The sequence below is a fragment of the Mobula hypostoma genome, chromosome 15, assembly GCF_963921235.1.
Source record: "Mobula hypostoma chromosome 15, sMobHyp1.1, whole genome shotgun sequence".
Classification (NCBI taxonomy): domain Eukaryota; kingdom Metazoa; phylum Chordata; class Chondrichthyes; order Myliobatiformes; family Myliobatidae; genus Mobula; species Mobula hypostoma.
Window position 1 is genome coordinate 74,281,901 of NC_086111.1, and position 27,974 is coordinate 74,309,874.

The 27,974-nt window shown below is 47.3% G+C and overlaps 1 protein-coding gene across 3 annotated transcripts in view; it reads left to right on the forward strand.

Moving 5' to 3' along the window:
- The first annotated feature begins 412 nt into the window (after positions 1-412).
- The window catches only part of LOC134356979 (zinc finger protein ZXDC-like), a 57,415-nt gene continuing 29,853 nt past the window's right edge, over positions 413-27,974 (forward strand). For all 3 annotated transcript variants that reach the window (XR_010020478.1, XR_010020479.1, XM_063068269.1), the window contains exons 1-9: positions 413-1,520; positions 2,968-3,120; positions 6,079-6,157; positions 8,078-8,208; positions 10,993-11,163; positions 19,531-20,192; positions 23,052-23,136; positions 24,978-25,147; positions 26,839-26,940. Coding sequence is in view for 1 of the 3 variants with exons in the window: in XM_063068269.1 (XP_062924339.1) it covers positions 413-1,520; positions 2,968-3,120; positions 6,079-6,157; positions 8,078-8,208; positions 10,993-11,163; positions 19,531-20,192; positions 23,052-23,136; positions 24,978-25,147; positions 26,839-26,940 (2,661 nt within the window). In the remaining 2 variants the exon portion in view is untranslated. The remainder of the gene's footprint in view (positions 1,521-2,967; positions 3,121-6,078; positions 6,158-8,077; positions 8,209-10,992; positions 11,164-19,530; positions 20,193-23,051; positions 23,137-24,977; positions 25,148-26,838; positions 26,941-27,974) is intronic.

Consider the following 27,974-nt stretch of genomic DNA (forward strand, 5'->3'; position numbering starts at 1 on the left):
TCTTAGCTGTATGACATGGAAACCACACTGGGACAGACAGGAAGGATCTGCGGCTGTTAGTCAAAACTGCCCAGGGCATCCGTGGCACCAGCCTACCCGCCATCGAGGACATATATCTCAGTACCTCGTGTTCTCGTTATTTATTTATTGCTATTTATTCATATTCACATTTGCACAGTTTGTTGTTTTCTGTATTCTGGTTGATCTATATTGTGTAAATTTACGCCCTCAGCAAAATGAATCTCGGCGACATCTACGTACTTTGATAATGAAATGGATGTACGGCGAGGAATCCGGATCCACTGGAACTCCGGTCCGGGTTTCGCATCCGCCGCGCCCCGGCTCCGTTCCGCCGCGCCGAACTCCGGGCCGGGTATTGCGGCGGCCGGCGGCTGCGGCGGGGACACCGGGGATGGAGCAGCAGGGCCTGGGCCTGGGCCTCGGGCTCGGCCTGGGGCTCGGGCAGGAGGCCCCGGGGGTCGAGCTCCCTCCGCCCAGCGGCCCGCCCGCCCGCTACTCGCTTTTTCTGGACGACGCGCCCGACTTGCGGGGCCCGGCCACCGACCCCGAGATCTTCGTTGTCTTCAACCTGGAGCCCGAGGCGGAGGCCGCGGCCGCTGCCGCCCCACCGGAGCCGGGACAGGAGCGGCGTCAGACCGAGCCGCGTTTGGAGCCGGACAGCGGGGCTGAGGCGGCGGCAGCCACGGCGGACACCGTCTTTTACCTGAGCTCGGTGCAGACGGCGGCCAGGACCGACAGGCCTGCGGCTCGGGTAGCTGCCGCGGCGCACCCGCCGGCCGAGCAGGGCGGGGAGGCTGAGCAGACACTCCCGCCGCCGCCCCCTCCTCCTCCGCCCGGGCCCGGACTCCTGCTGGAGACGCCCGCCGCCCTTGACAGCCTGCCCGGGACCTCGGCCTCGACCTCGTCTGGCGGCCTGGCCGCCACCCTGGGCCTCAGCGGCCGCGACCTACTTCTGCGCCTGGAGGACGGTCTACTGTTGCTAGCCGCGCCCGAGGCAGGAGCCGGAGGGCCGGCCAAACCCGAGGAAGAGCCCGCGGCGGCGCCGGCCCCGGCTTCGGTTCCTCCGCTAGCGGGAGCCCCGAGCTTGGAGTCTGGGGCCGGGCCGCCGAAGGGTCCCGCGACGCTACACCGCTGCCCCGAGCGGGACTGCCAGCAGGCCTTCGAGAAGAAGCAGAGGCTGCGGCTGCACCTGGTGTCGCACGGGCAGCGGCCGTTCCGCTGCTCGGTGTCGGGCTGCGAGTGGGCCTTCGCCACGGCCTACAAGCTGAAGCGTCACCTGCGCTCGCACGGCAAGCTGCGGCCCTACGGCTGCCAGGCCGAGCGCTGCGGCAAGCGCTTCACCACCGTCTACAACCTCCGGGCCCACATGAAGGCCCACGCCCGGGAGCCCGCCTTCGCCTGCGACGTCTGCTCGCAGCCCTTCGCCACCGCGCCCAGGCTCAGCAGCCACCGGCGCTGCCACTTCGAGCCGCAGCGGCCCTTCAAGTGCGACTTCCCCGGTGAGACTCTCGGAAACGGGCTAGCAGGGGTAGCGGGCCGAATAGTCCAACTTTTGGCGGCCGGGGGGGGGGTTCTCTAGGCACACAATACAAAGGGAGCCTCTGGCGGGGGCTAGTAGGGATTAAAGGGCCAAACAGTCAGACTGTTGGGGGCTGTAGTTTACCTACAGGGTGAGTGTGGGGGGTATGGGCTAGTAGGGATTAAAGGGCCAAACAGTCAGACTGTTGGGGGCTGTAGCTTAGCTACAGGGTGAGTGTGGGGGGTATGGGCTAGTAGGGATTAAAGGGCCAAACAGTCAGACTGTTGGGGGCTGTAGTTTAGCTACAGGGTGAGTGTGGGGGGTATGGGATTAGGGGTCTAAGCAAACGGCTTTTTGGAGGGGCTCCTTGTAATCATTACAGGTGGGGTAGCTGAGCTAAATGCTGTGGTGGGCAGGGGCTAGCAGCGATAGAAGGGCCAAACAGCCAGATTTTTTCAGGGCTGTAGGTAACTGTTGTTGTACACTGAGCATTACAGTACAGGCCCTTCAGCCCACAATATTGTGCCAACCTTTTAATCTATACTCCAATCAGTCTAATTTCCTCCTGCAAATGTCACTGATGATAAACCTGCTCCGATCCTGACGGGGGAGATTGGAATAGGAGAGAAAGATGGCCTCTTGTGCACAAACAGAAACATGCATTTGTACAGCATCTTTAGACTTACCAGTCTGAATTAAACAGGAAATTTTTAGATCAGGTTTTTAAAGGGCTGATTGGGAGAGACAGCAGATCAGACAGTGCCTCTGAAAAGAAACAGTTAACGTTTGGATCTGGGACTCCCCACTTGTTTCTCTCTCCACGGATGCTGTCTGACCTGGGTTTTTTCCCCAGCATTTTTTGTTTGTACAGTTGGTTTGAGGAAAGGTTTAAAGGATCTCAAAGCTTCATGGGGACGTAATTGTTCAGAGATGAGGTTAGGGAGTTGTGGAGGAGGGTTGCCTGAGGCAGGCAGTTTGTCTCTCTCCACAGATGTGGAGTTTTATTATGTTCGAAGGTTATATCTAATATCAGAGGGCATGCATCAAAGGAGAGAGGGGGTAGGTTTGAGGGGATGTGAGGGTAAGTTTTCATTGAGAGAGTGGTGGATATCTGGAATGTGCACAGGCAAACACATTAGAGGCTTTTAAGAGATATTTGTATAGGCACATGGATGTGAGGAAGGTGGAGGGATATGGACAAGGTGTAGGGGAGGAGGGATTAGTGTTTGGGTGTGCTTGATTTCCTTTTCAGCTGGTTCAGTACAACATTGTGGGCCGAATGGCCTGTTCCTGTGCTGTACTCCTCTCTGTTCTTAGGGCTCACTCTTCTGTTCCTGACAGGCGATGTTGTAGACTTGTGAATTTAAATGGTGAAGGGAAACGTGGTCAGATACTTGAAAGCCGGTGACCGTGGTTTTGCATTGCAGGTTGTGAGAAAACGTTCATTACTGTCAGTGCGCTGGGCTCGCACAACCGCTCACACTTCCGTGACCAGGAACACTTTACCTGCTCTTTCCCGGGCTGTGACAAGCGCTACGACAAAGCCTGCCGCTTGAAGATTCACCTCAGGAGCCACACAGGTACAGTCCCAAATGACAATTTGTTTAATTTATTATCAGGGTACATACAACCCTGAGGTTCGTTTTGCTGTGGGTCTACTCAGCAATCTATAGAATGGTAAGTGTAACAGGATCCGTGAAAGATCAGAGTGCAGAAGAGAACAAACTCTGCAAATACAAATATAAATAAATAGTAACAAGTAACTAGAATATGGGATAAAGAGTCCTCAAAGTGAAATCTTTGGTTTCGGGAACATCTCAATGGATGGGTAAGTGAGTGTAGTTATCCCTTTTTGTTCAAGAGCCTGATGGTCGAGGTGTAGTAACTGTTCTTGAACCTGGTGGTCGAGTCCTGAGGCTCCTGTACCTTCTAGCTGACGGCAGCAGGGAGAAAAAAGCGTGGCCTGGTATTGCCTGGATAACTTTAGGATCAAAGTCATTAGTTATTGACAGCTGCAACAGGTTCATCAGCTCCCATTGAAGTAACACAGGCCTGGAACTGGGCACTGACTACACTTGAAGAGTTTGCTGTGTTTCTTGGTTCATTTGCAGGGACACCATTTATTGCCCATTCTTCACTGTCCTGGGACAGTGCAGGTGAGCTACAGGCATCAACAACATCTTCTAAAGGCGATGCCCCAAAAAGGCAGCATCCGTCATTGCGGACCCCATCACCCAGGTCATGCCCTCTTCTCCTACCTACCTTCAAGGAGGAGGTACAGGAGCCTGAAGACACACACTCAATGTTTTAGGATCAGCTTCTTCCCCTCAGCCGTCAGATTTCTGAATGGACAATGAACCCATGTACACTACCTCTTTTTTTTGCTTTCTTTTGGCACTACTATTTAATTACATTTTTAGATCTATTTTTCTTATTGTAATTTGTAGTTTGTTTTTATTATGTATTCACTGTACTACTGCTGTAAAGGAACGTATTTCACGACATATGCCGGTGACGTTAATTCTGATCCTGACTCATCGGTGGCTGTAGTCCCTCTGGTGAAGGTATGCACACGGTGCTGTTGGAGGGAGCAGGCAAGGGGTGAGTTCCATGGCAATGAAAATATGAAGGAAGTACATCCTTGGATGTGTGGGCAATAAATGGTGTCCTTGCAAATAAACCAAGAAACACAGCAAACTCTTAAAGTGTAGACACAAACTGTGTCCTGACGAAGGGTCTCGGCCGGAAACGTCGACTGTACCTCTTCCTAGAGATGCTGCCTGGCCTGCTGCGTTCACCAGCAACTTTGATGTGTGTTGCTTGAATTTCCAGCATCTGCAGAATTCCTCGTCTGTGCATTTCACTGTATGTTTTGAAATAAGTGTGATGTTTGAATCTGAAATCAAAATAGTACTTGACTTTTGAGGGGAAATTGCTGGATTTGATGTTCTTAACGTCAGTTACCCTTGACCCCACTGGAAGAAGTTTGTCTGTATGGAAGGTTCTGTCAAGAGCAGAGCAGTCCAGATGAAAAACTGCAGGGAATTTGCAAGACCAAACAATGCAGCCCTTGTGCACCATTTGGGAGGAAATGAGTCTGCCAGGTAGGAAGCCGGTTAAATGCAGTTCTTTCTAGGATGTATGTAGGGAACACTTTGGATTTAATGACCATAATTCCATTAGTTTTAAAATAATTGTGGAGAAGGATAGGTCTGGTCCTTGGGTAGATTCTCGATCAGAATCGGGTGTAATATCACTGGCATATGTCATGAAATTCATTGTTATGCAGCTGCAGTACAATGTAATACATAATAAAAATTGTAAGATACCATATATATATTGTGTGTGTGTGTGTGTGTGTGTGTGTGTGTGTGTGTGTGTGTGTGAGAGAGAGAGAGAGAGAGAGAGTGTGTGAGAAGAAGAAGAAGCTGTTCCTGAATCGGAGTGTGTGTCTTCAGGCTTCTGTACCTCCTCGCTGATGGTAGCAATGAGAAGAGGGTATGTCCTGGGTGATGAAGGTCCTTAATGATGGACGCTGCCTTTTTGGGGCATCGCTCTTTGAAGATGTCCTCGATGCTGGAGGGGCTGGTGGCCGTGATGAGTTCACGACTTTCTACACTACTTTTGACCCTCTGCAGTTCCTCCCTCCTGCCATACCACACAGTGACGCAGCCAGTTAGAATGCTCTCCTCAGTACATCTTAGTAATCTGTGTGTCTTTGGTGACTTACCAATTGGAGACAGGCCAAATTTTGATGGCTTTAGAAAGGACCTGGCAAGTGTGGATTGGGACAGGTTGTCTTTTGGCAAAGGGGTGCTTGGTCAGTGGGAGGCCTTCAGATGTGAAATTTAGAGGGTACAAATTTAGAGTTTGTATGTTTCTGTCAGAATAAAAAGCAAGGACAACAGGTGTGGAGAACCAAGGGGCCTATTTCTGTGCTGTAATGCTCTGTGACTCTGTTGTTGAGCTGCATTTGTTCAGCTGTTTCAGAAGGTCTGCCTGTGACTGTGACCAGTGCCATTGCAACAAAGCAAATCTGCTCAGAGATCAAAGTGAATTTATTATCAAATTCCATGTGCTATATCATGGTATACTGCCCTTTGCAATACGAGAAGGAACTACAATAGAATCAATGAAAAACTACACACAAAGATTGATAATCAACCCATGTACAAAAGACAAACGGCAAACAAATAGCAAGAAATAAATAAATTAAATAATCTGAGAAAGCGGGTTGTAGAGTCCTTGAAAGTGAGTCTATAGGGTGTGTTCAGTGATCTGTCTTGATGAGTGAAGAGGTCTGTGCTGGTTCAGGAGCCTGACAGTTCCTGACCCTGGTGGTGTGGGACCTGACGGTAGCAGTGAGAAGAGAGCATGGCCTGGATGCTGGGCCCCCACCAAAATCAGCTGCATAAGTAGCTTTGGTTCTTTAAAACACAATGTGCAGTGCTCTGGCTTTGTTTGAAAGCAGGCAGATCTGAGTTTCATCGGGATATGTGTTGCTCCAGATTACTAAAAGACTGATGTTTCCGCTGCAGGTGAGAGGCCCTTTATCTGCGACTTTGATGGCTGTGGCTGGTCGTTCACCTGCATGTCCAAGTTACTCCGGCACAAAAGGTAAGCAGACTCCTGGCACTGGTTATTACAGAGTTTCTGTAAGTACCGTAGAATTAATTATTGTGTGGGTTGTCCAGGGAGGGGTAGCACTTCTGGTGAAGGGGCTTGATGTATCCTGTCTGGGAAAGCTCAATTCACCTTTGGTCCCCACCAGACACTCCACTCCTACCTGTGGCTCCAAGTTGCTATTTGCACGCGACAGCGGCCACACTCCAGTACACTGCTTCGACTGGTGGGCTAAAGCAGGTGAGGGTAGCCGGCAGACCTCGTACCCCAGTGAGTTAGGGAAATGGCTGTGAAGTCAGCTGCAGTAGACTGAGCGAAGAGATCGTCCATGAAATCGAAAAGCCTGGAAGGCAGTTCTACAACGCTCCATGGAGAGTCAAGGTCATCACAAGCACCAGAGGATGTCATGGTCATCCACTGCAACCAAGGAGGACCCCAGTTGTGACAACTACTCTTATCACTGGACCTGGACTGCTGAGGTCGAGAGAGTGGAACCGCCCCAGTGCAAAAAGTGGCTTTTCACTTTAAAAACTCTCCTGCACAGGTTTCCTGTCAATGTCAAATACGATGGACAACCATCATATAGTTACGTTTCAAGTTCCCGATCCAAGTAGAATAGTGTAGAGTCTCTGTCCTAACGTAGGAACCACAATCCTATTTGTAATGGTGTAGAGTCTCTGTTCTAACGTAGGAACCACAATCCTATTTGTAATGGTGTAGAGTCTCTGTTCTAACGTAGGAACCACAATCCTATTTGTAATGGTGTAGAGTCTCTGTTCTAACGTAGGAACCACAATCCTATTTGTAATGGTGTAGAGTCTCTGTTCTAACGTAAGAACTACAATCCTATTTGTAATGGTGTAGAGTCTCTGTTCTAACGTAGGAACCACAACCCTATTCGTAATGGTGTAGAGTCTCTGTTCTAACGTAAGAACTACAATCCTATTTGTAATGGTGTAGAGTCTCTGTTCTAACGTAGGAACCACAATCCTATTTGTAATGGTGTAGAGTCTCTGTTCTAACGTAAGAACTACAATCCTATTTGTAATGGTGTAGAGTCTCTGTTCTAACGTAGGAACCACAACCCTATTCGTAATGGTGTAGAGTCTCTGTTCTAACGTAAGAACTACAATCCTATTTGTAATGGTGTAGAGTCTCTGTTCTAACGTAGGAACCACAATCCTATTTGTAATGGTGTAGAGTCTCTGTTCTAACGTAAGAACTACAATCCTATTTGTAATGGTGTAGAGTCTCTGTTCTAACGTAGGAACCACAACCCTATTCGTAATGGTGTAGAGTCTCTGTTCTAACGTAAGAACTACAATCCTATTTGTAATGGTGTAGAGTCTCTGTTCTAACGTAGGAACCACAATCCTATTTGTAATGGTGTAGAGTCTCTGTTCTAACATAGGGTGTCACACTTTACAGCACCAGCAATTGGCGTTCAGTTCCTGCCACTATCTAAGGAGTCTACACATTTTCCCTGTGATTGCATGGGTTTTCGCTGGGTGCTCCAGTTTCCTCACTCGTTCCTAAGATGTATGGGTTAGGGTTAGTAAATTTCGAGCTACTATGTTGCCATTTGAAGCTTGGTGACACTTGCAGGCTGCCCCCAGCACATCCTCGGACTGTGTCGTTGACACAAATGATTTTTCACTATGCTTTGATGTACATGTGACAAAGAAAGGTAAACTTTAAAAAATCTTTAAAAGGAATGCGGGGAGAATGAAATGGATTGAGGTGACAGGTGGGTGATAGTTGGCACGGTGATCTGTGCCCACTGTCTCTGGCTGGAAAATAAAATGGATCAGGGTGATAGTTGGCACAGACTCGGTGATCCGTGCCCACGGTCTCTGACCGGAGAGCGACAGCCATGGATTTGCTCACCAAAATCTGGTTTCTCCCTCTGCCCAGGACACACGAAGATGACCGGAGGTTTGTCTGTCCCGTGGATGGCTGTGGGAAATCGTTCACCAGGGCCGAACATCTGAAAGGGCACAGCATCACCCACCTTGGCACCAGACCGTTTGTTTGTCCCGTCGATGGTATGTGTGAACTGCGCTGCAGAACGTCTAGATTTAGTATCATTTCCAGTACACAGGGGACAAAATAATTGTTACTCCGGATCCGATGCAGCCGACAAACAAAACACAATAAGTTAAGGAACATAATAATAAAAAAAACAATAAGCACACATGTTAGCTTATATACATTGATTGTGTGTCCATAAAGTGACGCTAGGCACAGAAGTGTCTGTACATAAGGGGACTGACGAGCAATGATTAAGTAGTGGTGGTCGGAGGGATGGGTTAGTGGGTGGAGGTGTTGACTGGCCTTACTATCTGGGGAAAGTAGAAGTGGTGGGTGCAGGTTTGATTTCAACATTTAAGAGAAGTTAAGATAGGTACATGGATGGGAGGGGTATGGAGAGCTACGGTCCATGTGCAGGTGAATGGGACTAAGCAGATTCATAGTGGTCCTGGTGTGGATGCTTCGTAGCCTCCTCCCTGATGTAGAAGTTGTCACCTCTTTCACAGGCTTTGCTGAATCCACCTTACCTACATGGGGCTTAGTAAGGAATTTGACGAGGTCCCTCGGGGGAAGATCCAGGTTGTCCACATGGGGTTTAGTAAGGAGTTTGACAAGGTCCCTCAGGGCAAGATCCAGGTTGTCTACATAGGATTTAGTAAGGAGTTTGACAAGGTCCCTCGGGGGAAGATCCAATTTGTCTACGTGGAGTTTAGTAAGGAGTTTGATGAGGTCCCTCGGGGGAAGATCCAATTTGTCTACGTGGAGTTTAGTAAGGAGTTTGATAAGGTCCCTCGGGGGAAAATCATCCTGAAGTTTACAGTGCATTAGAGTCCATGGTGACTCAGGTAGTTGTCAATGGGACTTATTCTGGCTGGAGGTCTGTGACCAGTGGTGTTCCTCAGGGATCTATACTGGGACCTCTGCTGTTGGTGATGTTTAGTGTAGCATCTTGGTGTAACGCTTTACAGCACCAGTGACCTGGGTTCAAATCTGCTGCTGCCCGTGAGGAATTTGTATGTTCTCCCCATGATTGTGTGGGTTGCCTGTGGGTGCTCCAGTTTCCTTGCACGTTCCAAAGCTGTACAGATTAATAGGTTAATTGGTCGCATGGGTGTAATTGGAGGTGATGGCTCGTTGGGCCTGGATTTCATGCTGCATTTCTAAACTTTAAAAAATAACTTGGAGAAGACGTGGTTGCTTGGTAAGTTGGGTAGTAAGTTTACGGGTGACACCGAAGTTAGTGGTGTTGAGGATAGTGTGCAAGGTGGCCGTACAGTGGCTTATAGATCAGTTATAGATATGGGTAGAGAAACGGCAGATGGAATTTAACCTGACCAATCTGCCGCAGGGATCAGTGCTGTGTCCATTGTTGTTTGTCATCTATATCAACAATCTGGTCATAATGTGGTTGACTGGATCAGCAAATTAGCAGATGACACCACAATAGAGAGTGGAGTGGACAGCCAGGAAGACTATCAAGGCTTGCAGCAGGATCTGAACTAGATGAAAAATATAGGCTGAAGAATAGCAGGTGGAAGTTAATGCAGACAGGTGCGAGGTTTTGCACTTCAAAGGACCAACCCATGTTGAGGAGTGAGGTAGAACCAAGGGATCGGGGAACGTAGATCCATAATTCCTTGAAAGTGGCAGCACAGGTAGATAGGGTCTTAAAGAGAGTTTTTGACACATTGGCCTTCACAAATCAAAGCATTATGTCCAGGAGTTGGGATGTTATGTTGAAGTTGTATAAGATATTGGTGAGGCCTAACTTGGAGTAGAGTGTGCAGTTTTGGTCACCACCTGTAGTAAAGGTATCAATAACATTGAAAGAGTGCAGCGAAAATGTACAAGGATGTTGCCACGATTTATTACCTGGAACGTAGAATAATGAGAGGAGAGTTGATAGAGATATGCAAAATTAAGAGGGGTATAGATAGGGTAAACGCAAACAGGCTTTGTCCTCTGTGAATGTTTGAGACTAGAACTAGAGGTCATGGGTTAAGGGTGAAAGGTGAAATGTTTAAGGGGAACATGAGAGGGCACCTCTTCACTCAGAGCGTTGGACAAGCTGCCAGTAGAAGTGGTGGGTGCAGGTTTGATTTCAACATTTAAGAGAAGGTAAGATAGGTACATGGATGGGAGGGGTATGGAGAGCTACGGTCCATGTGCAGGTGAATGGGACTAAGCAGATTCATAGTTTGGCACGGACCAGATGAGATGAAGGGTCTGTTTTCATTCTGTAGTGTTCTACGACTGTAACGTGAAATACTGCACTTCGAAAGTTTAAATGCAAAAAGGCAGTACAGTCATAATCATGAGATTCTGGAGATGCCAGAAATCTTGAGTAGCACTTATGAAATGCTGGAGAAACTCAAATCAGGCAGCATCTCTGGAGCGGAATAAACAGTCGACATTCCTGATAAAGGGTCTCGGCCTGAAACGTTGACTGTTTATTTCTCTCCACAGACGCTGCCTGACCTGCTGAGTTCCTGTAACGATTTGTGTGTGGTATGGCAGAACTTTCAGAAGTGTTGATAATACGGAGGGATTTTGTTCAAATCCAAAGGTCTCTGAAAGTGGCTTGCATGAGTTGATAAGCTGTGAAGGAGGTATACATGCGTACCTTTTGTAGTCGAGGAATTGAGTTCACAACTCAGGAAGTTATGTTGCAGCTTTAAAGCTGGCACTGTGTGGAGGGACTGAATGATTTCTGCGGTACAGGTCCGTTGTAATTCTGTTCAGCGGGGGTTGCGGGATGCAGTACACTGCTTGGTAACTAGTGTCTCTTGTGTGCTCAGGTTGTGAGGCCCGATTCTCGGCACGCAGCAGTCTCTACATCCACTCCAAAAAGCACCTGGAGGACGCGGACAAGGTGAAAACCCGCTGCCCTCTTTCCAACTGCAGCAAGCTCTTCAACTCCAAGAACAGCATCAAGGCTCACATGATGAAACAGCACAACATCAGCCCCGGTACGTTGGTCAGCTTTGTTCCCCAGGCTGCCCTTTGGTCATAATGGTTCCCAGGGACTGTACCAGATCCCAGCCCGTACAGTACCCTCCCTCACAACTCCGGGCACTGGTGTTGCCCAGAGTTCTTTGGCTGCATGCAACTATTCACATCTCCACTAGGAGAACTGCCTCGCCTCCCCAGCGGCCTGGGTTTGATCCTGACCCCCGGTGCCATCTGCACGGACTAGGACATTGCCTTAAAATGCATGGGGTGTAGATTTAGGATGGAGATGAGGAGGAGCTGCTTTTCCCAGTGAGTAGTGCATCTGTGGAATTCTCTGCCCCCAAGCGGTCCTCTCATTAAATATGTATTTAGAAAATTTAAAAACACTGTTAGATCAGGGCACCATGGTAGTGTTAAGCTAACTGCTATACTTTACAACGCAAGCTGAAAGAGTGAGGTTCGATTCCCACTACTGTCTTTGAGAAGTTAGTGTGTTCTCCCTGTGACTGTGTAGATTTCCTCTGCCTGCGCTGGTTTCCTCCCACACACCAAAGACGTACAGGCTAGGGTTAATAAGTAGTGGGCATGCTGTGTTAGCACTTGTGAGCTGCCCCAGCAGCCTCAGACTGACGTTCATTGACCCGTTTCAATGTACATGTGACAAATAAAGCTTAAGTCCTTAACAACACACACAAAATACCGGAGGAACTCTGCAGGTCAGGCTATATCTGTGGAGAGGAATAGTTGACATTTTGGGCTGAGACTATTCAGGACTGGAGAGGAAGGGGGAAAATGCCAGGGTTAAAAGGTGGGGCAAGGGGAAGGTGATAGGTGAAGCGGGGGAACGAAGGGTTATCGGGAAAAGACAGGTATTGGCTGTGAAGCAGAGTCCACAGCCGCATCAGTCATGACCTTATTGGACAGCCAGGCAGGCTCGATGGGCCAAGTGGCTGATTTCTACTTCTGTCTCTTCCCACATGCCTTGCAGGTTGCTATGGCAACTGGCAGCTGTAAATCACCAGTAGTGTGATTATAAGTGGTAGTATTTGTAGGAGTTTATGTAAAAAGAAAAGGCATTCTTACTAGATTGTGTAAATAGGTGTTCGATGGTCACAATGGACAGTGGGCCAAAGGGCTTGTTTCCATAGGGTGTCTCTGTGACTCTGTGGCATATCCTTGCATTAAAGTATCTCCCTATTTCCCCTTTCCATCTCTGTAAACTCTTCCAGCTCCCCATCCGGAGTGATATCCATATCTCTAAACTCCTGGAACTTGTGTTCTAAATCTTTTTATTGCTTTATAGAAACATAGAAACATAGAAAATAGGTGCAGGCGTAGGCCATTCGGTCCTTCGAACCTGCACCGCCATTTATTATGATCATGGCTGATCATCCAACTCAAAACCCTGCCCCAGCCTTCCCTCCATACCCCCTGACCCCCGTAGCCACAAGGGCCATATCTAACTCCCTCTTAAATATAGCCAATGAACTGGCCTCAACAGTTTCCTGTGGCAGAGAATTCCACAGATTCACCACTCTCTGTGTGAAGAAGTTTTTCCTAATCTCGGTCCTAAAAGGCTTCCCCTCTATCCTCAAACTGTGACCCCTCGTTCTGGACTTCCCCAACATCGGGAACAATCTTCCTGCATCTAGCCTGTCCAATCCCTTTAGGATCTTATACGTTTCAATCAGATCCCCCCTCAATCTTCTAAATTCCAATGAGTACAAGCCCAGTTCATCCAGTCTTTCTTCATATGAAAGTCCTGCCATCCCAGGAATCAATCTGGTGAACCTTCTTTGTACTCCCTCTATGGCAAAGATGTCTTTCCTCAGATTAGGGGACCAAAACTGCACACAATATTCCAGGTGTGGTCTCACCAAGGCCTTGTACAACTGCAGTAGTACCTCCCTGCTCCTGTACTCGAATCCTCTCGCTATAAATGCCAGCATACCATTCGCCTTTTTCACCGCCTGCTGTACCTGCATGCCCACTTTCAATGACTGGTGTATAATGACACCCAGGTCTCGTTGCACCTCCCCTTTTCCTAATCGGCCACCATTCAGATAATAATCTGTTTTCCTATTTTTGCCACCAAAGTGGATAACTTCACATTTATCCACATTAAATTGCATCTGCCATGAATTTGCCCACTCACCCAAACTATCCAAGTCACCCTGCATCGTCTTAGCATCCTCCTCACTGCTAACACTGCCACCCAGCTTCGTGTCATCTGCAAACTTGGAGATGCTGCATTTAATTCCCTCATCCAAGTCATTAATATATATTGTAAACAACTGGGGTCCCAGCACTGAGCCTTGCGGTACCCCACTAGTCACCGCCTGCCATTCTGAAAAGGTCCCGTTTATTCCCACTCTTTGCTTCCTGTCTGCTAACCAATTCTCCATCCACATCAATACCTTACCCCCAATACCGTGTGCTTTAAGTTTGCACACTAATCTCCTGTGTGGGACCTTGTCAAAAGCCTTTTGAAAATCCAAATATACCACATCCACTGGTTCTCCCCTATCCACTCTACTAGTTACATCCTCAAAAAATTCTATGAGATTCGTCAGACATGATTTTCCTTTCACAAATCCATGCTGACTTTGTCCGATGATTTCACCGCTTTCCAAATGTGCTGTTATCACATCCTTGATAACTGACTCCAGCAGTTTCCCCACCACCGACGTTAGGCTAACCGGTCTATAATTCCCCGGTTTCTCTCTCCCTCCTTTTTTAAAAAGTGGGGTTACATTAGCCACCCTCCAATCCTCGGGAATTATCTACCAACTGAATGCTGGAAGACCTATATGGAATGGATAAGGATCATTGGGATCTTTTCTGGGGGAGGTATGACCTGTTCAAAATTGACAGGTTGCACCTGATCCTGAAGGAGACCAGTATTCTCACGGGCAGATTCATTAGAGCTGCTGGGGAGGGTTTAAACTAATTTGGCAGGGATGCGGGAACCGGAGTGAAGGGACTCAGGGTAGGATGGATGGTTAAAAAAACAAAGATAGCGTGCAGTCAGACTGTCAGGAAGGGCAGGCAGATGATAGGACAGAATTGCTGCCAGCAGGGTGACTATCAGTGCATTCAGGATGCAGAATCAATGAAAGGGTAGCAAATACAGTACTCACAGTGTGATATCTCAATGCGTGGAGTACAAAAAATAAGGTGGATGATCTTGTTACACTATTACAGATTGTCAGGAATGATGTTGTGGCCATCACTGAATCATGGCTGTGGTTGGGGGCTGAATGTCCAAGGTTACACGTTGTATCAGAGGGATAGAAAGGTAGGCAGAGGGGGTGATGTGGTTCTGCTGGTAAAAAATGGTATCAAATCAGTAGGAAGATGTGACATTGGATCAGAAGATGTTGAATCCTTGTGGGTTGAATTAAGAAACTGCAAGGGTAAAAGGACCCTGATGGCAGTTATATACAGGCCCCCAACAGTGGCTGGGATGTGGACTACAGATTACAGTGGGAAATGGAAAAGGCGTGTCAAAAAGGCACTGTTATGATAGTCATGGGAGATTTCAACATGCAAATCAATTGGGAATATTGGGTCGGTAAGGAATCTCAAGAGAGTGAGTTTGTTGAATACCCCAAAGTCCAGGACCAGAAGCCCAATTATAACCCGACCAATTATCTGCAGAGGTTTTTCTCAATTGCAGCTTGCTCACTACAATTCATTTAACCCTGACAAAGGGACTCAGCCCATAATGTTTATTCCCCTCCACAGATGCTGCCTGACCTGTTGAGTTCCTCCAGCATTTTGTGTGTGTAGCGAGATATATATCGAAACATCAAACCACTAAATGAAATGCATCATTTGCATCAGCAACCAACAGCCTGAGGGTTGTGCTGAGGCTGCCCACAAGTGTCACCGAGCTCCTGACGCCAAGATAGAATGTCCACAATTACTAACGCTTACCCATACGTCTTTGGAATGTAGGAGGAAACCTATTTGATCACAGGCAGAATGTACAAATTCCAGACAGGTGGGAATTAAACCTGGTTTGGGGGGTGTCACTAGCACTGTAAAGTGATGCACTATCTTACCCTCAATTTAACTCCAGGAGTCTGGCTTGAGCCCAGTTATAATCCTTTAACCCCAAAAGTTCAGTGTTAGGCTCTGGTGCTATCCCTACTCCACTGAGGGTGGTGCTCTGAGCTGCTGAGTACCCAAGTTCCATGTACCACCTCTTCTATCAAAGAGTCCTCAAATTATACAGACTAACGTTCCATTAACTATTACACATTTCCCCACAGAAACATGCCTCACACTGTCTTGCACTCATATTAAACCAATAAACAGCTAAGTGCCGTGGAGCCCACAATTAAACAGCCTTCCCATCACAAAGCAGCCATCCAGCACCACCGTTCACCTCCTGCCACCAAGCCAACTTTGGATTCAATTTGGGCTCTCCCCAGATCCCATGGGCCCGCAGCTCCTGAACACAATCCCCTGGCTAGAAAGTTATAAGGCTAGCAGGAAGGAGCTTAAGAATGAAATTAGGAGGGCCAGAAGGGGCCATGAGAAGGCCTTGGCGAGCAGGATTAAGGAAAACCCCAAGGCATTCTACAAGTATGTGAAGAGCAAAAGGATAAGATGCGAGAGAATAGGACCAATCAAGTGTGACAGTGGGAAAGTGTGTGTGGAACCGGAGGTGGCAGAGGTACTTAATGAATACTTTGCTTCAGTATTCACTATGGAAAAGGATCTTGGTGATTGTATTGATGACTTGCAGTGGACTGTAAAGCTGGAGCATGTAGATATTAAGAAAGAGGATGTGCTCGAGTTTTTGGAAAGCATCAAGTTGGATAAATCTTCAGGACCAGACGAGATATACCCCAGGCTACTGTGGGAGGCGAGGGAGGAGATTGCTGAGCCTCTGGCAATGATCTTTACATCATCAATGGGGACGGGAGAAGTTCCGGAGGATTAGAGGGTTGCAGATGTTGTTCCCTTATTCAAGAAAGGGAGTAGAGATAGTGCAGGAAATTATAAATCAGTGAGTCTTACTTTAGTGGTTGGTAAGTTGATGGAAAAGATCCAGAGAGGCAGGACTTATGAACATTTGGAGAGGCATAATATGATTAGGAATAGTCAGCATGGCTTTGTCAAAGGCAGGTTGTGCCTTATGAGCCTGATTGAATTTTTTGAGGATGTGCCTAAACACATTGATGAAGGTAGAGCAGTAGATGTAGTGTGTATGGATTTCAGAAAGGCATTTGATAAGGTACCCCATGCAAGGTTTATTGAGAAAGTAAGGAGGCATGGGATCCAAGGGGAAATTGCTTTGTGGATCCAGAACTGGCTTGCCCACAGAAGGCAAAGAGTGGTTGTAGATGGATCATATTCTGCATGGAGGTCGGTGACCAGTGGTGTGTCTCAGGGATCCGTTCTGGGAGCCTTACTCTTAGTGATTTTTATAAATGACCTGGTTGAGGAAGTGGAGGGATGGGTTAGTAAGTTTGCTGATGAAACAAAGGTTGGAGGTGTTGTGGATAGTGTGGAGGGCTGTCAGAGGTTACAGTAGGCCATAGATAGGATGCAAAACGGGGCTGAGACGTGGCAGATGGATTTCAACCCAGATAAGTGTGAGGCCGTTCATCAAATAGGATGGCAGAATATAGTATTAATGGTCGGACTGTTGGCGGTGTGGAGGATTTTTACGTAGAGAGTGGTGAGTGCGTGGAATGGGCTGCCAGCGACGGTGGTGGAGGCGGATACGATAGGGTCTTTTCAGAGACTCCTGCATAAGTACATGGAGCTTAGAAAAATAGAGGGTTATGGGTAACCCTAGGTAATTTCTAAAGTAAGTCTATGTTTGGCACAGCATTGTGCTGTAGGTTTTCTATGTTTCTATGAACCGGAGGTGATTAGGGCGCTGAAGGTAAAAGAACCCTTAGGAGGCAGTGATCACAATATGATTGAGTTCAACTTGAAAATTGACAGGGAGAAAGTAAAGTCTGACTTTCAGATTTCAGTGGAGTAAAGGGAATTACAGTGGTATGAGAGAGGAGTTGGCTAAAGTAATTTGGAAGGAGTTACTGACAGGGATGTCAGCAGAGCAGCAATGGCGAGTTTCTGGGAAAAATGAGGAAGGCGCAGGATAGATGTAGGCCAAAAACAAATAAATACTCAAATGACAAAATAGTACAACTGTGGCTGACAAGAGAAGTCAAAGCTAATGTAAAAGCAAAAGAAAGGGCATACAACAAAGCAAAAATTAGCAGGAAGATAGGGAACTGGGATGTTTTTAAAAACCCATAGGAAGTAACTAAAAAGTCATTAGGAGGGAAAAGATGAAATATGAAAGCAAGCTAGCAAACAATATCAACGTGGATAGTAAAAGCTTTTTCAACTATGTAAAAAATAAAACTAAGGCTACATAAGTCACCTGGACCTGATGAACTGCACCCTAGGGTTCTGAAAAGGGTAGCGTTAGAGATTGTGGAGGTATTAGTAATGATCTTTCAAAAATCATTGGACTCTGGCATGGTGCCAGAGAACTGGAATATTGCAAATGTCACTCCACTCTTTAACAAAGGAGGAAGGCAGCACAAAGGAAATTATAGACCAGTTAGCCTAATCTCAGTGGTTGGGAAGATGTTAGAGTCAATTGTTAAGGATGAGTTTATGGAGTACTTGGTGTCAAGGTAGGACAGGACAAAGTCAGCATGGTTCCCTTAAGAGAAAATCTTGCCTGAGAAATCTGTTAGAACTCTTTGAGATTACACGTAGGATAGATAAAGGGGATGTAGTGGATGTTGTATATTTGTATTTTCAGAAGGCCTTTGACAAGGTGCCACTCATGAGGCTGCTTGCCAAGTTAAGAACCCATGATATTACAGGAAAGATACTAGCACGGATAGAGCATTGGCTGATTGGTCGGTGGCAAAGAGTGGGAATAAAAGGATCCTTTTCTGGTTGGCTGCCGGTGACTAGTGGTGTTCTGCAAGGATTGGTATATCTTTTTATGCTGTGTATAAATGATTTAGATAATGGAATAGATGGCTTTGTTGCCAAGTTTGCAGATGATACGAAGATTGGTGGAGGGGCAGGTAGTGTTGAGGAAACTGGTAGGCTGCAGAAGGACTTAGACTAGGAGAATGGGCAAGAGAGTGGCAAATGAAATACAACGTCAGAAAATGTATGGTCATACACTTTGGTGGAAGAAATAAATGTGTAGACTATTTTCTAAATGGGGAGAAAATTTAAAAATCTGAGATGCCAAGGGACTTGCATGTCCTTGTGCATAACAACCTAAAGATTAACTTGCAGGTTGAGTCAGTGGTGAGGAAGGTAAATGCATTGTTAGCATTCAATTCAAGAGACCTAGGATACAAGAGCAGGGATATGACATTGAGGCTTTATAAGGCACTGGTGAGGACTCACCTTGAGTATTGTGAACAATTTTGGGCTCCTCATCTTAGAAAAGATGTGTTGGCATTGGAGAGGGTCCGGAAGGGTTATCGTACGAGGAACGTTTGATGCCTCTGGGTCTGTACTCGCTGGAATTTAGAAGGATGAAGGGGGATCTCACTGAAACCTTTCGAATGGTGAAAGGCGAGACATGGTAGATGTGGAAAGGATGTTTCCCCTGGTGGGGGAGTCTAGGACAAGAGGGCACAACCTCAGGATAGAGCAGTGTCCATTTAAAACAGAGATGCGATGAAATTTCTTTACCCAGAGGGTGGTGAACTTGTGGAATTTATTAGCACAGGCAGCTGTGGAGGCCAGGTCGTTGGGAGTATTGAAGGCAGAGCTTGATAGACTCTTGACTGGACATGGCATCAAAGGCTACAGGGAGAAGGCCAGGGAGTGGGGCTGAGGACGGGAAAAGAAGGATCAGCCATGATTGAATGGAGGAGTAAACTTGATAGGCTGAATGGCCTCGTTCTCCTATGTCTTATGGTCTTATATGGAGTGGCTGTTTCCAATAGTGGCAGAGTCTAGGATCAGTGGGCACAGTGTCAGAATAGCGGTACGTCCCTTTAGAACAGAGGTGAGGGGCAATTTTTTTACCCAAAGGATAGTGAATCTGTGGAATTCATTACCACAAGCAGCTGTGGAGGCCAAATCATTGGGCATATTTAAAGTCGGTTTTGACGGTTGTTGAATAGTAAGGTCAAAGGTTATGGGGAGAAGACAGAAGAATAAGGTCAAGAGGGATAATAAGTCATGCATGATGGAATGGTGAGCAGACTCGCTGGGCTGAATGGCCTAATACTGTTCCTATGTGATCTAATTGCTCCCATGCTAAGTAGAGAGCTGTATGAAGGAGCTGGCACTGAGAATGTTCTCGGTGCTGTGATTCTGAGCTGAGTTGTTCTGATCGGCTGAATGACGGGCAGTGAATTTTGTTTCAGATCTGTTGTCCCAGCTGGAACTGACTGGCTCCCTGACCCCAAGCAATGAGCTGACCAGTTCGAGCCCGAATGACCTCAGCAACGTGGACATCACCTCGCTGTTCTCTGCCGTGCCGGTCGCTCCGGTCAGCATCTCGCCCGACATGTCGCTGGTGAGCTCAGGCATCCTGACCATTGACGCCTCGTCTGTGGGTTCCACCCTGGGCGGTAACGTCTCTGTTAGCAACAGCGCCATGGCGCAGAGCACCGACCCGCTCATCGTGGCTGCGCCGGACATCTCGCACACGATGGACAGCGGCCTGGGGCTCCCCGCCGGCATCCTGCAGCAGGGCACGCTGAATATGGAGGGAGTGCAAGCGGTCAGCACAGAGGCACTGGGAGCATTGTCGATGAGGGGGTCCGGTGGCTGCCAGGAGCTGCAGGGGTTATCATCAAGCGGAGCCCTCAGCCCCTCCAGCTGCCTGGGGAACAGCCACATCCCTGAACTGCTGACTCCCACCAAGGTGGAGTGTCACATGCTGAGCGTGTCTGACGTGATGAGTCAGCAGGAGGGGAACAAAGTGGTCACCCAGTACGTCTTCTCCAACTTAAACACCCCAACTAGCACCTTCAACGCACAGAAAGAGCTGGAGCTGAACATGGTGTCTGGGTGCTCCTTTCTGGTAGGTACCTGGGAACTCAGTCATGTAATAAATATTATCTGTTGTTTTTGTATTTGCACATTTGTCCTCTTCTGCACATCAGTTGGTTGTCTGTCTTCGTCCGAGGTTCTTCATTGACTCCATTGTGTTTCCATGTACCTACTGTGAATGCCTGTAAGAAAATGAATCTCAGAGCCTGTACAGTATGTACTTCGATAATAAATCCACTTTGAACTTTGAACTCTGAACTCTAGATTCACAGACATGAGAGACTGTGGTATGCCACAGGGGATGAGTCAGATTATGTGGGGTGGGGGGGTGTGGATCCTGATCAGTTAGGGGAGTGGGCCAAGGAATGGCAAATGGATTTCGGTACAGAGTAACACACAAAATCAAGAGAAGTTTACTGTCTTTTAACTACGAATATGTATATAACCATATAATGCTTAGAGAAACTGGACAGCATTTCTTCAGACAGGTGTGAAGCTCAGGAGTAGACGTAACACATGATAACTTATGAAGGTAGGGATAAAATCTACAGATGAATGACACGTAAATAACAAACTAAATTGCATTAGTATTGAAGGTTCAGTACAGATTAATTGGTGACACTTCGAGTACAATGTGGCCGAGACTTCAGAAGCCCGATGGCCTGGGGGAAGAAACTGTTGCTCATCCTGACTGTTCTTGACTTTATGTGTCAGAGCCTCCTGCCTGATGGTAGAAAGTCAAAGCGGATGCTGGATGGATGGGTGGGATCCTTAATAATACTAAGTGTCCTGCGTATGCAGCGCTCCTGATAAATGTCCCCAGTGGAGACCCTTATGATCCTCTCGGCTGTCCTCACAGTCCTATGTAGGGACTTCTAGTCCGATGCTTGACTGCCCCTTACCAGATGGAGATACAACCTGTCAGGACGCTCTCAATGGTGCTCCTATATGCAGTTAAGATGGTGGGGGGAGGGGGGAGCGCTTGCCTTAATCCTCTTAGGAACAGGAGATGCTGCTGTGCTGCCTTGTTCAGGGACGTGATAGTAAGCGACAGTGAGGTCATCCATGATGTGATCTCCCAGGAACTTGCACTTAACCCTCTCTGCGGAGGAGCATTGTCTCATCTTTGCAGAGGGGGATGGTTTGTCTACATCTTTCTGAAGTGTACAATGACAGAACTCTGGAGGAACTCGTATATCAAGCAGCATCAATGGAGAGAAATAAACAGTCGATAATTTGGACTGGGTCCCTTCGTCAGGATTTCAGCTTCTCCGTAGATGCTGCCTGACCTCCAGCATTTTGTGTGTGTTACTCTGGATTTCCAGCACCTGCAGAACCTCTTGTGTTTCTGCATTTTAAAACACGTGTGGGGTAACACATTTTGGGGAGGCCTAGACAGTGATGTGGAGAGGCTGTTTCCAGTAGTGGGAGAGTCGAGGACCAGAGGACACAGCCTCAGAATAGAAGGACATCCCTTTAGAACAGAGACGAGGAGGAATTTCTTCAACTTGAGGGTGGTGAATCTGTAAAATTCTTTGATGCACGTGGTATAAAAGCGACAAGCTAATCTTAACTGAGTAACAGGTTATGTATTTGAATGAAAAATATACGCGCACTCAGGAAGGAGCATACAAACTTGCTTACGGACAGCGTCGCAATTGAACGAAAACCAGTTTCCCCGTGATCAATAAAGTATGACTCTGACTCTGACACCCTGAGCTGTAATGGCGTTGCACTAACTGGTACACTTCCATGGCGCCCCACCCTGTTTTCCCCACAACCTGCTAATAATATTGCTCTAGATTCACATTCTAATGATGGGTTGGCAGAAGGTTCCTTTCGTGAACTGTGGGTCTCTGGTGTGAGGTTTCCTATAGTGCTGGCTTTTGTTTCAGAAGTGTTAATATTCAAGGGTTTAGCAGGTGAGAAAGCAGATACATTGGTAAAGTGACACGCAGACAAGGCAAGGTACGATCTAGGAACTAGAGATTGTACAGGTGCTGGAAATCCAGAGCACACACAAAATGGTGGAGGAATTGAGCAGGTCAGGCAGCATCTATGGAGAGGAATAAACAGCTGTCATTTCGGGCCAAGACCTTTCATTCCTTTCTATTCTCGCAGCCTGGTCTGAGTCCCTCCAGTATTTTGTGTGTGTGTTACAGGTATGAGCTGAGCACAGTGTCTGGAAGCAGACTCAAAATTTCCAAGGGAATAAATTCTGTAAAAGAGGAGGTGCAGGACGGTGGGATTCTCAGATACTAAGGGTCCTGCAAGTTTGGAATTAAAAAGAATGCTGGGCCTACTCTGGTCAGGCAGCGTCCGTAGGGACAAAACATCAGGGTAGCAATCTTTCATCAGAGCAGGGGAATATCACAGATGATACAAGTTCTATGGTGTAGAGAAACAGAAGGAGTAAACTGAAGTGGAGGGGGTCTTTGGGGATGGAAAGTAGTGAGAGATTAGCACACAGGGTAGAGGCTGGATGAGAGGGTCTGGTAATGGGTCATACTATGGGAGATGAAAGTTCACTGGGAGACTTCTGCAGACTCAGTGAGGTGGGGAGACCACGAGCATTGCTATGGATTTTCTGTAGAATAACCTTCGGTGGCAGTAAATACTGCTCAGAGAAATCAAACTTGATTTTTGTTGTTTAAGTAATTGACTGAATTGTGGCTAAACCTAGCACTGCAAGTTCGTTTAATTGTCATTTAACCGTCTATGAATACAGCCGAATGAAACAGTTACTGTGGAGCCAAGGGGCAGAAGGCAGTATCGACAGCACACAGCACATACAGTTCAACAGTACCAACAGTCACACGCAGCATGGACTGACTACCGAGCCAAACAGGTTGTTACATTCTGTCACTAACTGATGAAATTATATATGCAGGAAAGTGGGGGCTCGGCACGGACTGACTATCGAGCCATACAGCTTGCTAAGAAGAGGAAGCAGAAGGGAGTGGGGGCCAGCCCAGGTAAGGTTCCTGTCAGCAAGCAGACTGCTTGGGTTGTGGTGAGACCTGTGGTCTCCAGCTGGATTGGTTTCATGTTTTTTCCATTTTACTTGTTGTCTCGCAGTCTTAGCCCCATCACAGCACAGTATCATAGAACAATACTGCACAGGAACAGGCCCTTTAGCCCACAATTACATTCGTAATCAAATGGCCAACTAAACTCATCCCTTTTGCCTACACAATGTCTATATCCCATCATCTTCCTCACATTTATGTGCCTATGTAAGCCTTTCTTAATATATTTACCTCTACCACCACCCCAGACAACACATATGAAATGCCCACGACTCTCACTTGCCCCCACATCTCCTTTAAAATTACCCTCTAATTGCCTGGCTTCTAGAATTACTTTTCAACCCTGTGAAGAAGATACTGTCTGTCTATTCCATCTTTGCCTCTCATAATCTTAGAAACCTCTATCAGATCTCCCCTTGGCCTCCTCCGTTCCAGAGAAAACAAGCTAAATTTGTTCAACCTCTCATTATAGAACATGCCCTCGAATCCAGACAGCATCCTGGTAAACCTCTTCACCCTCTCCAAAGTCTCGACATCCTTCCTATTGTGGGGAGACCAGTCTAAAGCATAGAACATTACAGCACAGTACAGTCCCTTTAGCCCATGATATTGTGCCAACCTTTTAACTTACTCCAAGATCAATCTAACCCTTCTCTCCCAATAGGAAGATTTTCTATCATCCATGTGCCAATATAAGAGTTTCTTAAGATATCTGCCTCTACCACCACCCCTGACAGTGCGTTCCACACACCCAGCACTCTCTGTGTAAAAATCTACCTCTGACATTCCAACTTATACTTTCATCCAATCACCTTAAACTATGCTCTCTCATATTCGCCATTTCTGCCCTGGGGAAAAGTCTCTGGCTGTCCACTCTGTTTATACTTCTTATCAGCTTGTACACCTTTATCAAGTCACCTCTTGTCCTCCTCCACCCCTCCAAAGAGAAAAGCCCAAGCTCACTCAACCTGTCCTCATAAGACATGCTCTCTAATCCAGGCAGCATCCTGGTAAATCTCCTCTGCATCCTCTCTAGAGCTTCCACATCCTTCCTATAATGAGGTGAACAGATCTGAACAGGATATTCCAAGTGCGGTCTAACCAGGACTTTACAGAGCTGCAACATAATCTTGAACTCAAACTCCCAACTAATGAAGGCCAACACACCGTACGCCTTCTTAACCACCCTATTGACTTGTGAGGCAACTTTGAGGCGTCTATGGACAAGGTTCCCCTGTTCCTCCATACAGTTAAGAATCCTGCCATTAACCCTGTACCCTGCCTTCAAGTTCGACCTTCCAAAGTGAATCACTTCATACTTTTCCAGGTTGAGCTCCCATCTGCTGAGTTTTGAATGTTATACATTGTCGTGGATATTGTCACGTCCTAATGCTAAACACTCAGCTGGTTAACTGTTGTTCCAGTGGTCAATCAGTCGGTTAGTCTCTCTTTCTTTCTCTGTTCTTTGCTCTCGACACACTAACAGGTAACTTTTCCCCTCCCTCTTCCCTATTCCTCAATTCCCCACTCTGGCCTCTTAACCCCTTCTCATCTGCCCCTCGTTCTTCCCTTCTTCCCATGGTCCACTCTCCTCTCCTATCAGATTCCTTCTTCTCTCCCTCCACCAGCTTATTCTGGCATCTGTCCCTTTCCTTTCTGTCCCGATGGAGGGTCTGGCCTGAAATGTTGACTGTTTACTCATTTCCATTGATGCTGCCTGACCGCGTTGTTACTCCAGCATTTTGTCTGTGTTGCACTAACTGGTTTCTTTCATTCCGCTGCCCCAGAGGGATCTGGCTGTACCAACCAAAGAAAGAAATCCTGCAGAGGACCGGCTGCCACATCAGCTGCCGTGAGCCAGCCCAGTCGGTTTGGGAACCTGATGATGCCTCCTAGTGCCCTGGCTGTGCGTGAGCCGAACATGACAGCTCACTACGTCCAGCCGCAACTGCTCCAGGTAGGCTCCCCTGCCTCCATTCCACCTTTCTGTATCCTCTCACCCAGCAGGAGTCAACACTCTTTAGATGTGACTGTGTTAAATAGTGACCCTGGGCTGCACTGGTCTTCTGGGGGAGTGAATTGAATTCCTCAGTCATCCAGTGAAATAAGATGTAGGTGCCGAATTGGGCCATTTGGCCTGTCCAGTTTCTTCAACCATTTTTTTCTCCACAACATTCTCTCCACCACCTCCCTGTAACTGTTAACTCCTGAAAACTCAAGAACCTTTCACTCTCTGCCTTAACTATATCCAATGACTTGGCCTTCATGGTTATCTGTGGCACCAAATTCCACAGATTCAACACCCTGTGACTGAGTGAATTCCTCCATCCCTGTTCTAGAGGAATGTCCTTTTATTCTCTCTCCCATTACGGGAAACATACTCTCCATCTTCACTCTACTAGGCCTTTCGATATTCGAGGTGTTTCAGCCAGATCCCCGACACTCTAAACTCCGATGAGCCTTCGAACGGTCCCTGCACCTTAACCCTTTCATTGCTGGGATAATCCTTATGAACCTCCTATGGACCCTCGCCAGCACATCCTTTCATAGATAAGGGGCTCAAGATTGCTCTCAATACTCCAAGTGTGGTCTGACCAATACATTATAAAGCCTTAGCATTACATCCTTGTTTTTATATTCTAGTCCTTGAAATGAATGCTAACATTGCATTTGCCTTCCTCAACACTGATTCAATTTGCCACTTAACCTTTAAGGGATCCTGCACGAGGACTCCTAAGTCCCTTTGCAACTCTGATTTCTGAATCAGCTCCCTGTTTAAAAAATAGTCTACACCTTTATTCCTTTTTTCTGAAGTTCATGACCATACACTTCCCGACCCTATATTCCATCTGCCACTTTTGTGCCCATTCTCACAATCAAATAGTCCTTCCAGGTGAGGCAATATTTCACCTGTCAATCTTTTTGGGGTGGTCTACTGTATCCAGTACTCCCAAGGCAGTCTCCTCTACAATGGCGAGACCCGACGTAGATTGGGGGACCACTTCATCAAGCACCTCTGCCCCATCAACAAAAAGCAAAATTTTCCAGTGGCCAGTCATTTTAATTTCTATCCCCCCTCCACCCCCCCCATTCCCATTTCACGGCCTGATCTTCTGCAATGATGAGGCCACTCTCAGGTTGGAGGAGCAACACCTCATATTCCATCTGGGTAGCCTCCAACCTGATGGCACGAACTTCGATTTCTCCAACTTCCGGTAACTTTTTCCCCCTTCCCTCTTTTTCAGTTTTCCACTCTGGCCTCTTACCTCTTCTCCTCACCTGCCTATCACCTCCCCTTGGTGCCCATCCCCCTTGCCTTCCTCCCATGGCCCACTCTCCTCTCCTTTCAGACTCCTTCTTCTCCAGCCCTTTACCTCCCAGCTTCTTACTTTAACCACCCACCCACCCTGTCTCATATCACCTTCTGGCTTGTCCTCCTACCCCCCCCCCCCCCACCACCACCTTATTTTGGTGTTTTCCCTCTTCCTTTCGGTCCTGAATAAATAGTCTTGAAATATTGACTGTTTATTCATTTCTACAGATGCTGCCTGACCTGCTGAGTTCCTCCAGCATTTTGTGTGTGTATTGGTGGTGTGGAGACTCACCTGTCACGCTCCGGTTTATTGAATGGAACCCTTTCTGTTTCAGGACGACCCAACTGGAGATGGGGATCTGGCCTTCCAGCTGACGGCACAGTCTTCAACCTCGCACGCACAGCTCACTGTCGATCTTCCAGTCAACATCCTGCAGGTACCAGCCTCCTAAAGCACAACGCTGTGTTTCCACAGGTCCCTGAGACTAAACATGAACGTTGTCTGCATTAACGTATGTTGGAAAACCAGAGTAACATGCAAGATGCTGCAGGAACTCAGCAGGTCGGGCAGCATCTATGGAAGGGAATAACCTTACCTGGGAGGTGGAGGGGAAATGGAGTAAAATACTTGCCAATTTCTCCCCCCAATTCCAAAATCCATTCTGATTCCCCTCTCACCTGTTCTCTTCTCCACACCTATCCATCATTTCCCTTTGGTTCCCTTCCTCCTTGCCTTTCACCCATGGCCCACTCTGCTCTCCTATCAGATTCCTCTTCCTTTACCTTTACCTTTTTCACCTACCACCTTACAGCTTCTTGCTTTGTGACCCCTCCCTCACCTTGTCGTTCTGCCCCCCCCACCCCCACCCTCCTTTCCAGTCCTGAGGAAGTGTTCCAGCTCGAAATGTCAACTCTGTATTTCCTTCCACAGATGCTGCCTGACCTGCTGAGTTCCTCCAGCCCTCTGAGTGATTGTGTCTCTAAGCTGAAGGTTGGAGATGGCCCGTGGAAAGAAGCTGTTAGTATTTCAATTCAGTGACTGGATTATTTTCTGTGTTTGATTTTATTGTCTGCCTCTGTGTTCTCCCTCACTTAGAGACGGTTAAGGATAGTTTGAAGTGTAAGGTTTTGGCTCTCAGTGCAAGGCTGGCACGCTGAGGGATAATGGTGAAGAGCCTGCTGGAGTGGGCAGAGGGGGAACGGTGTTTAACAGGGACTTGTGATCGGATCCTTGTGTTGAAAAATGCTCAGCAGCATTCAGAAGGAACCTGGTCAATTCCGCTCATTTCGAGAGGACTAGAATATAAGAGCGAGGATGTGATACTGAGGCTTTATAAGACAGTGGTCAGACCACACTTAGCAATTATGAGCAGTTTTGGGCTCTGTATCTCATAGAAACATAGAAACATAGAAAATAGGTGCAGGAGTAGGCCATTCGGCCCTTCGAGCCTGCACCGCCATTTATTATGAT